At 40.4% G+C, this 16235-nt stretch overlaps 1 protein-coding gene across 9 annotated transcripts in view; it reads right to left on the bottom strand.

Annotated features, from left to right (window-relative positions):
- NFIA (nuclear factor I A) overlaps window positions 1–16235 on the bottom strand; it is a 373969-nt gene that overhangs the window by 97763 nt on the left and 259971 nt on the right. For all 9 annotated transcript variants that reach the window (XM_070405237.1, XM_070405243.1, XM_070405238.1 and 6 more), the window contains 2 exons: window positions 12605–12722; window positions 6526–6653 (listed from right to left, as the gene is read on the bottom strand). In XM_070405237.1, the coding sequence (XP_070261338.1) occupies window positions 6526–6653; window positions 12605–12722 (246 nt within the window). The remainder of the gene's footprint in view (window positions 1–6525; window positions 6654–12604; window positions 12723–16235) is intronic.

Genomic DNA, 16235 nt, shown 5'->3' with positions numbered 1-16235 from the left:
GCCATTGATCCTAGGGCAGTGTTCTGTAACAGTGACTATTGCTATTGCAGCAGGAGATGGTGGGAGATTTAATAATGCTCCCTAATATATGCCAGTGCAGCAGAGTGTTGGTGATCAATGTACTATTGTTACCAGTCTGCTGCCTTTTTATTGGCATTGATAATGGGCCTCCTCCTATGCGTCTCAGCTACAAGTTTAAGTTGGTAAATTTCCCCCACTCCTACAATAGATGAATGACTGTTGAAAGTCAAATTAGAACCAGCAGAGTTGGGAACCCAAGTGAATCTGAGATGGGGTATTTAAAATTACAATGAAGTAATATAAGTCTGCAAAAATCCAACTGTGCTCCTAGTAGTTATGACACTGAACTCTGGTTAAATGTCCTGGGCAGCTGATTGACCATAAGCTTACTGAAATATTCTTCTATGCCTTTAAAAGAAACATATTTCTTTATTTAATAATTGTGATATGCCCTGACAGTGTGATTCAGTGGTTAAGTGTTGACCCATGAACCAAGAGATGGTCCATTGGATTCCAGGTCAGGGCACATGCCCAGTTTTCGAGCTCAACCCCAATCCAGGGCATGCAGGACACAGACTATCAATGTTCTCTCACTAATGTTTCTATCTCTCTGTCCCTTTCCCTTCCTGTCTCTTTAATAAAGTCAATAAGAACATATTAAAAAAATAATTGTGATAAGAACAGATAGCTTGACATTATAGTGCTTAATTTTGACCTTCAGAAATGAGGACTACTAGATCTTTGGGAAGAAGTTCATCTCTAAAAGTTTTAAAGAAAATAAACTACAGAGAATGTCACTATTTATCAAACATGACTTAAAAAGCTTTTGTTGAAATATTTAGAACTTCCAGCATTTTCACTAATGAAATTATGTCTATTAATAAAATTTTACAATTCCTATATAATGAAGAGGGAATATGCTAATTGACCCTCATGCTGTCAAAGACGGCAGCACCCACAGCCACAAGATGGCGGCGCCTAGTCCCCTCAGCCCCACCAGGGCGGCAGGCGCATGGCAAGGCTGGGCCTGCCCCCAGGTGGGCTCGGCTTTGCCGTGCGCCTGCCTCTGGAATCCCCTAGACCCCTCAGCCCCCAGCTGTCCAGGGCTGGCCCAAGGCGCAGGCAAGCCTCAGATGGTGGCTGCCCAGCTGCCCAGGACCACCCGAGGCTCAGGTAACCAGGGCCGGTCGAGGCTTGCGCTGCCGGCAGTGGCAGCAGCAAAGGTGTGATGGGGAATCGCCTTCCCCTGATCGCCGGGTCGCTTCCCACCCCTGAGGGCTCCTGGACTGTCAGAGGGGGCAGGCCGGGCTGAGGGACCCCCACTACAGTGCATGAATTTTCATGTACCGGGTCTCTAGTCAAATATAATTAAAGGCACACTTGAACTCTGAATATGTTTCTATAGGAGAAAATTTAAGTAGCCCTTACTCCTGTTTCAAATACAATACTAAATTTCTCTGAAAAGGCCCATAATTTCATGTTTTTTTCACAGTAAGTAATTACCTTTACTTCTGCTGAAACTGATATGTCTGGGATCACTGCAGGTGTAGTCTCAAATGCAGGAAGTTATGCAACTCAGTAACCCATGAAGCTTGATTAACTTAAAGCAAAACCCTTTAAGGCAGTGGTTCTCAACCTTCTGGCCCTTTATATACAGTTCCTCATGTTGTGACCCAACCATAAAATTATTTTTGTTGCTACTTCATAACTGTAATGTTGCTACTGTTATGAATCATAATGTAAATATCTGATATGCAGGATGGTCTTAGGCAACCCCTGTGAAAGGGTCGTTCGACTGCCAAAGGGGTTGTGACCCACAGGTTGAGAACCGCTGCTTAAGGCCAAAAATCATTTTAATAAAGTTTCATATACTACTACTTGTCAATGGAGCCGTTGGCTGAGCCTTACTAATCATTTTACTTTCTACTTGTTAATAACTAGATTTGATTGAATAACAGCCAATATGTTGAGATTATCAGAAACATCAATTCTGAGAGAATTATTGGTAGCAAATTCTGCTTCAGATTTATTGAAAGCACCCAAATTTCTTGGCTTTATATATTTCAATCAATCATTATTTATTCAGTGCCTATTATGTACCAAGTACTCTTGTATGTGTTGGGCATACAGCAGTAGAAAAGACAAAGTCCCACTGCTCATGAAATGTATATTGTAGAGGGAGAAAGCAAACAATAGCAGTAGATAGTGGTGTGAAGAAAGGAAAGCAACACTATGAATTACAGGAGGGTGGAAGAGAGTCACCAGCTATTTCAGATCACTGGGACCCTCTTTGATGAGCTAATATTTGAACCCAGATCTGAATGCTGAGGATTATTTGATTTTATGGGCAAAAATGATAGATATTTCACTTTGTTAACAGTTAATACAATTTGCTTGTATATTGTATCCTATGTGTAGTTAATAACCCACACTCCTTTCCTGGCCTCAGATATATAAAAGAGATTTGGGATAAGGAAAGTGGGAGATTTTCCAGGTCTTTTGATCAGTTCGTTTTTTGTTTTTTATTATTATGTTTTTAATTTCCATACAAGTCCAGGGCAAGAGACCTTAAAAAAAGTATAAACATTTATGGTCAAAGTGGTTATTAAATGTAGAAGACAAAACTTACACTCTGAAATCAAATTGAGTTGAAGTCTGGATTCTGGATTATAATTCTCAGTTTTCCTCTTTAATAAGACAGGATCATTCTATATTACACATTTTAGAGAAGGGTAATTTTTCTTAAAAAGAATTGTAGCTATAATTTTTACCATCTGTATGAAAGCATCATGCAATGCAGGCGCCTGTCTGTTGATTTCCTTCCTATTTATTTGTATTATCAGTTTCTCTGCAATTTTTCATTTGTGCAGATAAACACGAGTTGATGGCATGTGCATTTTTGCTTGATAGAATTTCATAGGACTCATTTCATCAGCGTGTGATTAGCTTCAAAGCTTCGAATCTAACTCAGTTCCGAGATAACTGGGAGACGGAACTAAGTGGAGGGAACAAATGCAGCATTGTAAGAGAAGCGAAAGTCAGCTTGAGGTTGTCTGATGTTTTTAAACTAACATCATCTTTAATCTCCTATGCCCTTCTTCCCAGATAATAAGAGCTGTGCACAAAAGTGCTGAGATAAACTAATGGGGAACAGGATACTACAAAAGATATTTGAAAGAGCCTATGTAATTTACTGTATGTCTGGTTTGTTTTACTTTCCGAAGCCTTCCTGTTGCTTAAGGAAATTTGTCTCTCCCTGCAACCTTCGGCCCTCTTTGGGCTGGGAGTCCTGACAAAACATCTCAGGGCAGGTAAACAGATGCAAAGCTCTCTGAGAGAGGAGTAAGCACAGGCCTTGTTCACATCTGAGGCATAAACAAAGTATCCTTTAGTACTTGTTTGAGAGAATGATCCCAAGTGCAGGCAACCAAGAGGCTGCTGGTGCATTCAGATATACAGAACTCCCCACATGCGCTGAAGGTAATTTACATGAGTGAACCACCAGAAAGCCTCCTACTCAATGAACTGTAGCCCGGGGGAAATCCGTGCAGGCCCGGATCAGTGTGGGAACAACATAAGGGTGTTCTCTGTGCCAAAAAGGGGATTGGGCTGGATGAAAAATCCCCAAAAAGGACCATCTGGCAGCATAAATTATCCATTTAAAATGGCTGGTGTGAGTTAATGACACCAAAGTCACTATGAACATGTACAACATCCTCCAGTTGAGTTTTAATGTCCCCTCAGGCCCTGTTTCAATTATGACTCTCTATGCAGAATGTGGCCAAATGTAAATTCAACCACTGTCTCCCTCCCTCCCCCCGGGCCTCTCACACACATATACTATGAAACTGCATTTTTCTATAATAACTTAGGGATAGAGAACCAAGAATCAGCCTAGGAATATAATTGTGGGAAATTTCTCTAAGAAATTATATATGTGTAAAAATATATATACACATATATATATGTTTAGAGAAATCCCTCACAATTATACATTACATATGTGTGTGTGTGTGTGTGTATAGTTCTATCATCTATCTATCTATCTATCTATCTATCTATCTATCTATCTATCTATCTATCCATCCTCCCAAAAGGATTTAGCCATTAAACTTTAGTTATTTAATGACTATAAATAAACAGGTATTCAGATGTTAAAATTCATGATTATTTGATCCAGAATATGCAGATAGAGAAGAGTTACTCTGAATAAAAACGTTACTGGATCAAAGTACTCAATATTCCACTAACCCCACTGTCCCCAAATATGTCCCAAAGCCATCCACTTAAGGACCCAAAGAACAGTCTCATGGTAAAGGAGCTTCCTGTCCATCAGCACAAAAAAGCAGTGTTGAGATGCCTAAAACGGCATCAGTACACTACTCCACACCAATGTACCAAACCTATAGATATCAACTCTGATTTTCACTGAAGCAGGTAAACTGGCAAGGACTCTAATTAGCCTTTTAGGAAGGGTTTAAAAAAGTTTCACATCTTTTAATTTTCTAACAGCACATAAACTTTTCTTTGGCACTCTGCTGAGGCCTGCTGATGATGCAGTTAGTGGCAAGGAGGAGTCAGCATTTTCATCTTCATTCAGGCCGGGTTATTTCTTAGCAACTTTAGGTGAACTGGCATGATGTAACGTGTGGAGTGATGCTATTGTGGCCTTTATAGAAGCCCCTTTACGTTCTGGGTGCTGTGTTTGTAAAAGCAGAAAGAGGTTGTCTTGGCCCGGTGGCTCAGCTGATTGGAGCACCATCCCATACACTTTCCATTCCTGGTCAGAGCACATATCTAGGTTGTGGGTTCAGGCCTAGGTTGAGGCACATACAGGAGGCAACCGATAGATGTTTCTCCCTCTCTGTATCTCTTTCCCTCTCTCCCTGCCCCGCCCTCTCTAAAATCAATAAATATATCTTTGGGTGAGGATTAAAAAAATAGAAAAAGGTGCACCACAGGCTAATATCCCTTGTACTTTCCATCTCACTTTATGATGAGCTTCTTAGATGTGTTTCCCACCCCCAATTGTGAATTCCCTGAAAGCTGGAGCCATGGCCTTCCATTCATCCTTGAATTCCCAGAATTAGGCACAGTGTTCCATCCAGAGAAAGTTCCCAATGATGATTATTGAATGAGTTGAATGAGTAAATGAATAAGTTGAGAAAGAAGATAAAGTAGAAGCAAGAAAAAGTGAAATTTCTGCATTTTAGTAAAGGAAAGAGGATAAAAGACTCAGCCAGTGGGGCCCAAGGTTTGGTTTTCCTTGCTCTCATACAGTAAAACTGCCTGGGGGCTGTGGGGTTGTGAGGAGGGACTGTGGGGTTGTGTGTGTGTGGGGGGAAGGTATATATTTCTATGAATATTAACACATGTACAGATTCCTATAACCACCACCACAACCAGGATCCAGAACAGTTCCACCATCCCCCAAACCTCCCTCCTGCTATTCTTTTACAGTCACACCCTCTGAGAACTGTCTTTTGACGTGTTAGGGAAGAGAGAAAGGAGTTAAGGTTTGAAGATGAAGAGGTTAGTTCAGACATTTTCTTGATGCTTGTCTGTTCTTGCAGGAAATTACTCTGAGGCATGGGTGAGGGAGAATGGTCACAAAACATCTTTATATAAATCTCAGATGGTTTGTATATGTCACCTCCTTTAATTCTCAAGAGCAATGAAACAAATGTTGTTATTGACAGATGATGAAAATGGGGACACAGGCTCAGATAGGTAAGGGAATTTGCCCGTAATCACACAGGCAGCAGGAGCAGGAGCCAGGATTACACTCTATCCTCTATACCCACTTGACTTTGCATCTTGGGGAAGGTACTGAAGAAGATTCCCCTTGGCCCAGGTGGAGGTCAGACATGGAAAAAGACTTCAAAACAGTTCTGCTGTAATAATTATTCACATTACTCTCAATACCCCAGAATCAAGATTAGACCATCCCAGGAGGTTAGACTAGAAGTCATCATTTACTTAGTTCATGAAAATGGACATAAAGACTACTGTTCCATTTAAATAGGAAAACAATCATGATGGTGCTCAGTCATAGGAAACAATATTTTAAAGTATTCTCATTTTATAAAAATCCAAGTACTGTATAAACATCGTAGCACAGGAAACACATTCTTCTTTCCAATGTTATCCATCCAGCTAAGTTGATAGAGTTTTATTTTGATTATTAAAAGATCATTCAAAAAACCAAACCCCAAAGGCAATTAGTATAAAAACAAAAGTGAATGGAATGCTGGGTTGTCGTGCAGGTAAAAATATGTCCGGGTAGAAAATCATCCACCATTCTTACCAGTCTTCCCTTTCAGTTGAATTGCTACCTCTCACTGCTACCCTCTCTTTAATGAATCAGTGAGATTCAAACCAGTGCTCATGGTGAAAAGCCAAAAAGTCAACTGCTCTGAGCTTGCTCTCTTCACTCTACGCACACTGTGGGCCCCCATGGGCCGTCGCTCTCAGTTGGGCACATGCTGCCACCTGCCTGCTTACCTGGCTCCACTTCATGCCATCCACTGGACTGGCTGCCGCTTCCCGGGGAGCGCCCTTGGCCTGTGTAAAATGGCTCTTCACCAGGACTGTCCATTTCATCCTCCACAGACTTGAGGCGCTTGGTGGAGCTGGAATAACACAAGGGTGCATGTTTAAAGGCAATCCAAACCACCTTTCAATTGGACATGGCACGTCTGGCTGAAAGAAAGCCAAGGGAGGAAGCAATTGGGCAACTCAGTGTAGTTCTAGGACTCTTCCAGGCTCTCGTTCAGTTTAGTGAGTCACTGGATGTGGAACAAAGTCTTGGTCTGTCTTGTTCCAAATGTCTGGGCTTGATTTTTATTGTCACTCAAGTTGCTGCTGCTGCCACATCCTGTTTCTTTTTTTCTTTGAGGAACTGGTAGCTGACTCCCACTCCTGGCTCCACCTGGAAGTATCAGGAGGAAGCCCACATTTCATATTCCTCGGGCTGTGGCTGGGACACAGCCATCAGCAATTCCCCTAAACATCAGTTGGATAATTTCTGGCACCCCAGAAAAGATAAAAATCAGAGTGCATGACCCTTCAAGGAAAGCTTAGATTATTATTTTTTGGCCATGTTTTCTCATCTTCCACTTGAATATTTTCACTCAAAAAATATTTTCTGCAGTTACAATATTCCAGGCACTGATCTAGACACTAGAGATAAGTGAACAAAAGAGACAAACATAGGAGGGGGAACTGCATTTCCTTCCTCCTATATGACGAGGGACATGGAAAATGTGGGACCTGATGACTTTTATGTCTTCCTCTACAAAGAGATTACCAAAATGAAGCTTTGTTCCCTCGGGGTAGGGATTTTTTATTTTATTTTTGGAGCAGTATGGTTGACAAATTTCCTCCAGTTAAAGGACTGAATTTTTCCCCTCTCAATCTGAGGCTTGAGGAAGAGAAGGTAAAAGGTAGTGAAATGCTACATGCTGCTCATGTGGTTGGAATTGTCTCAACTGATTATGTCACTATCATATCAGAATGGGGATGTTTCATATCTAGTGGGAGTCTTATTGTCAGGGTACAGAATGTTTAATGTTTTCATTCATCAAACACTTACTGGGTACCTCCTACATGCCAGGTACTAGGCAAAATGCTGGGGTGCAGAGATGAATCAGACATGGCCCCTGGCTCCAGGGGATGGAGACAGAGAGGTAAACAAAATTGTGCATAAGAGGAATGTAGGAATTATGGTGGAACCACACATAGGATATAATGGGTTCTTCGATGGGGGAAGGAAACAGTGATAGGCCTGGGAGGTGGGGAACGACTTCCCAGAGGTGATGGCTCTTGAGCTGTCTGTGAGCATGAGTGTCAAGGAGCCAGAGCAGAAAGGAGGGCCGAGATAGGCTGCTATTCACCTGACACACCACCCAGGCAGCTATTTTGGATTTTGAAATATTGAAATACTGCTTTACCAACTGGCAAAGTGCTGATGTCTGAAGCCCCATCAGCTTCCTCCAACCTTGCCACCCTATCTTTGCCCTGGGAGAGCCTCCTGATCCAAAACTTAAAGGGTTAATGTCTGGCAGACCTGGGCACTTCAGGACTAGCCGAGCACTGGGCAGGGTGGCATCACTCTAATGGGTAAACTCACATCACTCAGGTTAGCGGGTACTCTGAGCATCGCTCCCTGGAGGGAGGTAAACCCCAAGCAGAAACAACGTCCTGAGTAAAGTATGACATGCCCAGAGGACTAAAGTTAAAAGCATGGCACAGCAAAAGAGGAGGTGGAGGGTAAAGAAGGTACTGTATGTCTGGGCTTCACCTACAAGCCATGGAGACCCCCCCTGAAAAAGTCTAAACAGGGAGTGACATCAGTCACCTTTTAGGAAAGGTCACTCTGGTAGCTGTGCACGTGATAGATTTAGAAAAGCAAAGGGAGAAGAAGGGATGGAATTGAGAGGCAGGGAGATAATTAAGAGGCTACTGAAACAATCCAAATAAAAAAATGTGGAGGGTCCAATTTAAGGCATGAAATTCTAGTTATTGAAGTTGGCATGCCAGTGTTCTTTGACTTTAAGTTCTATTCTCATCAAAGCCAGACCACAGGAAAGTAACATGTCTGTTGCATGCTAGCTTGGTACCCAAAGGAAATAACTTTAATAGCTTATTTAATGTTCTTTGCTTGGCTTTCCTTGAAGTTCAATGAAAAATAGAGACTTTAAAAAACTTTCCTATATTTTATAGAAAACTGCATCTTATAAGAAGTCCTTTATAAAAGGATATACATAAAAAATTCCTAATACATAAAGCCAGAAAAAAATATGGCTTCTTTGAATGAATTTCCATTGTTCCCCCTCTATTAGAAAATACAGGTTGAATAGACTATTTCTTCCCTTTCTTGCCTTGGCAACCAGGAAACTCAGGGGGGTAAATTTAGAGAATAACTCTTAGTTCAGGTTCCTAATATAACAATCTCTCCTATCTTTCCATATGTTTCTAGCCTCTCTTTCCATATTTAAAATTAGCTGTTGTGTTTTAAAATTGAAGCTATTTGAAATAATTTTAGAAGTTGGAAGAGTAAAAATTGGAAAGAAATAAATATTTCCCTTATGTTCCCTGGCAAATAAACAAAGACAAGATCTGTATATTCTGATGGGACTGTGAGGTCTGTGATGAAAGAGATTCTCTCTCTCTCTCTCTCTCTCTCTCTCTCTCTCTCTATATATATATATATATATATATATATACCTTAGATATACATATCAAAGAAATATGTATATATCTTTTAATCTCTAGTGCCTGCCACAGTGTCTGGCAAATAGCATATGTACAGAAACTGCTAATTTGGGCTAGTGACTTAGAAATAGCCATGAGTACTTGTGACAAGGATTCGCCCAGGTATCATGATTCAATGATATCTAGCTCAAAAGACCAATTCCACTGCCCATCATTTCCTCATTATTAATATTTTTCTGAGTTTGCCAAGATTTGGTTTCCTTGGTATCCATTAATAAAATGCAAATACACTGTGCAGTTATTAAATCCTAAAGGTGAAGAGTCTGTAGTCATTAGCTGACACCTTAGTTTAGAATCAAGACCTTCAGGGACACAGGATAAATATTGAGAGAATGAAGGTACAGGATGATGGAGAGAAAAAGATCCAGGAGTGGAGATGCTGGAAGTGCCAGGGGAGACAGGTGGAGGGCCTCCCAGACCAAGCTTATCAACTTCATAAACTAGACAGTTGGTTTATCTGGACAAGGTTTTTGGGATAAAAAAGTATACTTTTTATACTACCTCTTCTATGATTTTGGAGATGTTTACTAGGAAGGGGTACAGAAACAACAATTAATGCCTATCAATCTCCTTTATCTTTTTAAATTTAGAAATGAATCAGTCATTAATTTTTATTTCTTGCTCTTGACTTTCTAGCACACCAATTCTCTTCTCTCAGAAACATTTAAGGAAACAGGAAGGTAGCAATAAGATCTTGTCCTCTCTTCTAAGGAGTGATGGACCATCTCTACTTGTGTGTGAAATTTGTTCTTGTGTTCTTAGCAATTCTACCTAGAAATTAAGGTAAGACTATTATCTTTATTCCAAATATTTGCTTAAACCCTACTCTGTGCAAAGCCAAGAAGCCTTACCTTCGACTCACAAAACTGCAAAATGCCTCATAGTACCCCGAACTAAAAATTTCCATTTACTTGTGAGTCTCTAACCACTAGATTGCAAAGCTCCTATTACTTGACTTTATATCTACAGTGACAAGGACAATATCCCTGGTACTTAATGTCTGTTGCTGAATTAAAGAGTTAGTTACTGTCCTCTAAGGGATGGATAGTCCAGGTGGGCAGACAGGACCTGTACATACCTCAAAGATGGTAATAATAATTCAAGACAGCAAAGGCTAAGTGTCCAGGAAAAGTAGAGCTGCTACATGTTCCTTTTGGGGGGGCCTCATGCTCTACTACTTCTAACTGAAAGAGTCAGTCCCATTCTTAAGAGGATTCAGTGTAAAATAGCATGTTAAATTCAACAGACCTGCGTTTGAAAGTAGACTCTGCCATTTACTAGGTCTGTGACCTTGGCAAGTTACTTAACTTCCCTGGACTTTGGGTTCATCCACTGTTAAATGGCCACACTGTCTATATTATAAATTTATTATGAAGATTAATTGTATCAGGTATGTAAAGCACCTAATACACTGCTGTTCACAGAGCAGGTGACCAATGGATATTTTGCACATCATAAACAGATGATTGATTGGTGAACTTTTCTATATGTAGATCTGGGGTAGTCTTCTGGGTACATATTCTAGCCTGTACAAAGATAATTCTGCTGAGTCTATATGTTTAAAGAATAATTTTAAAAAATCATCTGAGGAGAATCTAATGAGAGTAAAACAAACATATTACTGAGTTATTAACTACTGATGCTGTTCATAATTAGCTCCTTATCAGGGTTAGTTATTTGCAGGATATGAGAATGACATTAATGACCAGGTTTCCCCTCAGCGAGTCACAACAAAAGGCAACAAAACAGCTGGAAGTCAAAGGGATGGGGTGAGGAGCACTGTTTGGGACATCCATGGTACATGCCCAGAACACATATGAAAAACAAACAGCCCGTCAACTTTTAAATTAATCGCTGCCCACAAGTGTTTGCAAAGCTTTTTCATGTTGACTGAGTGCAGTTACACACAATGTCTCTTCCATCAGCAAACATTCAAAATCCTCAAAATGCATTAGCACCTGAATGTGTTCACAATCTCATTCTTTTATTATAAATGGACTTTGGATCTGAGACTTGTTTTCTCCTGATGAGCTGATACCACAGCGAACTGTAGGAATATTTAAGCAACATGCAAGATGATGGCAGGATTTGGCGCTTATATAGAGAGAATAACTGTTTCTTTAACTATTTTCAAGGTATTTGTAATGACTAACTTGATTTTTTTTGTAAGTAATGATGATTAAAATATAAGGTCAAGGTAAGCATGAGTCTCTACCAAAGAAAACGTCTATAATTGGGACATTGTTTCAAACAATAAAACTGGTACTCGCTTGTGGAAGAATATGCCTTTGTCCAATGTTTTTCTGCAAAGTAGACAAACATTAAAGATCATTCTGTGCCATTCTTTTCTTTGTTGTCACAGTCCAATGCTAAAGCCAATTTGTAAAAGAATACTGTGGGTTTAATGCCTAATCCCTCTCCCTCTGGTCCAGGTTATCTAGAGACAACAGGATCTTGCAAAAACGCTCCATTTTTATTTTTGCTTTGTGACTTCAAGGGAATCAAGCACCCTGTAATCATTATCTGGTGGTGCTCCTCCATCTTTACTCTTTTGAGGTCTCCAGGTGCACTGGGGTTTGTGATCCAGCCTCACCCTGTGGGACCACATTCACTTTCATAACCTCTCACCAGGCTATCAAATTGGTTTATCTCTTAGGGCAGCTCCAACAGACTGGATTCTGAGCCCTTTGCAGGCTCAGCAGGAGAAGAGCTGGGACTGAGCTCTTCTGTGGGTGCTGTGGGCATGGGGACTGGGACTGGTGTCACCAGGGTCAAATTTGTGCTAAATATGCCGAAACATACATCCGTTTCCCTAGTCAAGCCTCGTCCTAATTTCCTGAGAACATGCTACATTCATCATCCATCCTTCCTCCATGCCTTTGCTAGTGTTTTCACCCCACACGGAACAGCATTCCTTTCCATTTCCATTCACCAACCTTAACCAACATTATCGCTGAGCATGAGTCACTCTTTTTGGATAAAGCCTTCTTTATCTATTTTTATCCTTTGTTACATAATTTAGCTCATTGTTTTTTACTCTCTGGTGTGTGTGTGCGTGTGTGTGTGTGTGTGTGTGTGTGTGTACGCATGTGCATATGATTTATCTGTCTGTCTGTTTTATCTGTTTCTGCTGCATGTGCATTTGCTTTCCCTTCCTAATGAGACTGAAAGTCTGTTGGGGCTGAACCCACCTTCTAGTACCTTCTACTGCTTTAGGCACACTGCTAAGCACCTAGCAGGCCTAGAATTAAAATCAAGGTGTGTAACTATGAAGCATGACCTTTTTAAGAGCCATCAACCACCTTACCTGGTAGAGGATGTGCTGGGTAAAGACCTCCTCATGGCTCCCGGACTCATGCTGTAGTATGAAGAACTTTCCAAATCTGAGAGAGAAAAATTGGGGCCAGTTCCTGCAGCTATTGGTGCTAGAATAAAACAAACAAGAAAAAGAAAACTCACGTAAGTTAAATTCTGTGGATAAAACATCAGTGAGAGTATATTTCAGTATTGCATTTAACACATTTTATTTTTGAATTTATAGGGTAAGCTTATCCAAAAAAATCAGTAATAAACTCTGACCTCAAAAGAATGTTGACAATAAAAATAGTCTCCACCAGAAAGACATATTTTTTTTTCCTAATGTACCTTTCATCTTTCCTCTTTTTAAAATAGTAAATCATCAGTAGGGTTGTAATGTTTCTGGATGCTTTTAACAAAAATTCCTCCATGCTTTGGGTTGAAACTTTTCTTCAATGACCAGCCAAAACATTCCATGGCTTTTCTAATTTTGTCTGATTCTGACAGCTTTCGCTCATCTGTATTTTGGAATTAGGTCTGAACTGAAAATTAATCTTTCTAATTTCTTGTGATGAGAAATCTGTGACTTCTCTCTAACTCTGACACCTCAGCACCCTGCAAACACCCTTACTTTAATATTCCTCTCACTAGGCAGGGCCTTCAAACTATGGTCCCTGTACCACAGTTTTTGTAGATAAAGTTTTATTGGAAAACACACACACACACACACACACACACGCGCGCGCGCGCGCGCGCACACGCACACACACACATTCATCTAGGTATTGTCTCTGCTTCCCTCCATGAGAGCAGAGACCAGCAGCTGTAACAGGAAACATATGGTTCACAAAGCAGAAACTATTTATGTAGAAGAGTTTTCCGACCTTTGATTTAAGGGATTGTTAAGGATAATTTTGACTGTATGTGATTTTCAGAGTAGATTCTTGTATGAGATGTGATACCCTGTAATTCTTTTTGTCCTAGAGCCTCTAGATACCTTGTTTTCAGTAGTAGCATAATACATTTTAAAATAAATAAAGAACATATATCAATCTTGTAACACAACTCTGTGTCAAATTAGTGGTGCAACTATATTAGTACAAATAATCTCTTCTTTTGAAAGATTATAAAAAGCAAAAACAATACATAAATTTATCACACTTGAACATAATTTGGGACTACTGGGGTTATATTGTCATCTAATATAAACCCTGACAACAGGAGGCAATCAGTAACTACTGGTAAAATGGAACTGATTCCTCGTCAAAGGAGAACCAATAAAGTAGGAGAAGGTTACCATAAAATTTGCATTTGTAATCTAGAAACATCACCGTGCCATGAGCATAGGTATAGGGGGGAGTAGGGTGGCAGTTAAAGAATTACAATCAGTAAAACCACAGAGGCCAGTGGAGTCATTAAAATAAGATAAATTCAAGGGATGGGAAGGACGAGTCTGGTGTAAGTATTTAGAAGTTAGAATCAAGAAAATGTGTTGACTTCTAAAGTTTGGTAATGATGGAAAAGGGGGAGTATGAGATGAGTCCCAGGACTATTGCTTGGGGAAATTTTGGTTATTCATAAAATGACAGAATCAGAGAAGGCTGTGAGGGGATACAGCAATTTCTAAGAAGAAACACTTAGTTGTTTGATTAATAGCAATGGATAAACCTTAATAATAACTGTCATTATGTAAAAACAGTCACTGCTAAGAGATGGAAAGCTCTGAAATCCACATATGCTTTCTGAAATTCAAACACATCTTTCAATGACAGGCTCTCATGGAGGAAGGGCCTTTAGTTAAAAAACAAATGGTTAGGCTTGATTGTACGTGTAAACGGAGTTCTGATTAATAATTCTGCTAGTCACTCCCTAATTTGCTTTTTATATTAAATTTGTCTGCATGTTTCCCCATTTTATTTCATAATATTTTATGGGAGCCAATAATTCCTTCACGGGTCTGGATCACCCATCATCTCATATACTAGCAGCTTGGTATATAATAGGTACTTACTAATGGCTGTGCCTTTATGGAGCTCTGAGACCCACATTTCTCATTAACTAAAGAAGATGGGAAAGGCTGATCGGTGTCAAGGTCTGAACTTAAATCTCCTTCACAAATTTCAGGATGGGGCTGATGCCTCAGTTGGACGGAGCAGCTGCTTCACTCCTGAGCATGGAGGGAACCTCAGGAGCCCACGCTCTCACTCTTGGAAGAAAAGACAGAGCAAGATGCGGGTGGAACAGGCCGGAGGGCACTGAGAGGCAGAGTCTGAGGCCCTCTCCCTCACCATGAACATCCAGCTGCACTTGTATCTAACACTTTATCTATCATGTTCTTCCCTGGAAAAGTATCTTTTACCCTGGTTATCTTTTTAAAATGTCAAGGGAGACAGAACAGGTGAAGGAAGAAAAATACACATGTAAATATAGTGTTCTACCTCTTGGAAAGCTTAAAAGATAATTAAGCCCACAGAAATGTTCCCTAACTTGCCCGTATGTTTACTTCCTGTGAACCACTCAGTACACTGTAGCTGTCACCTAGCCAAGAGCAGCAGGTGGCCTGGCAGCATTGTGACACTTCCCATAGTGTCTGTTGGACTTCTGGTGAGTAACTTCAGAGCTTGGCAAACTGATTATGTGTGTCTTGAATTTTAAAACCTCACTGAATTTCTGAAATGAGAATGGGTTTCACAACCTGGGTTAAATAATCCTAATAACACAGAGACCCAAACTCTGCCTTCTTCAAAGCAGGCTTATGAGGAACGTCCCCTGGTCCATCTGTGTGTATGTATCATATGGAAGGGCAGTTTATCAGAATGGATTTTTATTCAGTGATCCTGGGACAGCCAAAGAGAAAGCCTCATATCTAAGGACAGGGGGCACTGACCACATATCCCTGCAAAAGTGGTAGCTATTCTCAGTGCTGTGAACTGCACAGGAAGAGACTTTGAACTAAGAACCCAAAAGGTGGGCTTTCGGCAGGCTTTTCTGAGTACTGGTGGGGCCATGTTTTGATAAGTACTTTATTACATCTAACTTAATCCTGAAAACAACCTCTTCTGGAAAGTATATTTTTTTGGATGATAAGAACTAAGCCCTGTAACGAGGAATGAAGGAGAACCAGCAGTAAGATTCAAGGATGTCAGACCCTGGAAACTCCGCTCTTCCTCCCAACCACCTTGATTTTCACATACAATATTTGCCTTAAACTTAGGATGATAAAAAGGCGTATAACGTCTTTGTCCCTGCAAGGTTTACAACCTAGTAGAATGAAAATAATACCTGGCTATCTAATGCAATGCTGAATGGGTCCCATCTCAAAGGGGAAACAAAAGGACTGTGTTAGGAAAGTTCAAAGGAGTAATGGCTCACACTGGCTGTGGGATCAGAACAAGGGTTGGTTTCAGAAAGAGTTAGCAATTCAACTAAGCCTTCAAGGATGGTTAGGGTTTAAAGATGCAGAGAAGGAGATAGGAGAGGGTCTCTGGGCAAATGACAAAGCATGTGGGTAAGTTTGGAGACAGGATATAAAGTGAGTTGTGGGATCCATGACAGTTTGTGAGTAGGGAAAGGATAACTGTTGCATCTGAAGAAGGGCAATATGACGACAGTATTCCATATACAAGAAAGAGGACTGAGAC

This window comes from Myotis yumanensis, unplaced genomic scaffold (genome assembly GCF_028538775.1).
Source record: "Myotis yumanensis isolate MYYU_CA2020_CCGP unplaced genomic scaffold, mMyoYum1.0.hap1 SCAF_2, whole genome shotgun sequence".
Taxonomy (NCBI): Eukaryota; Metazoa; Chordata; class Mammalia; order Chiroptera; family Vespertilionidae; genus Myotis; species Myotis yumanensis.
This window is presented reverse-complemented; position numbering and strand designations above follow the sequence as displayed.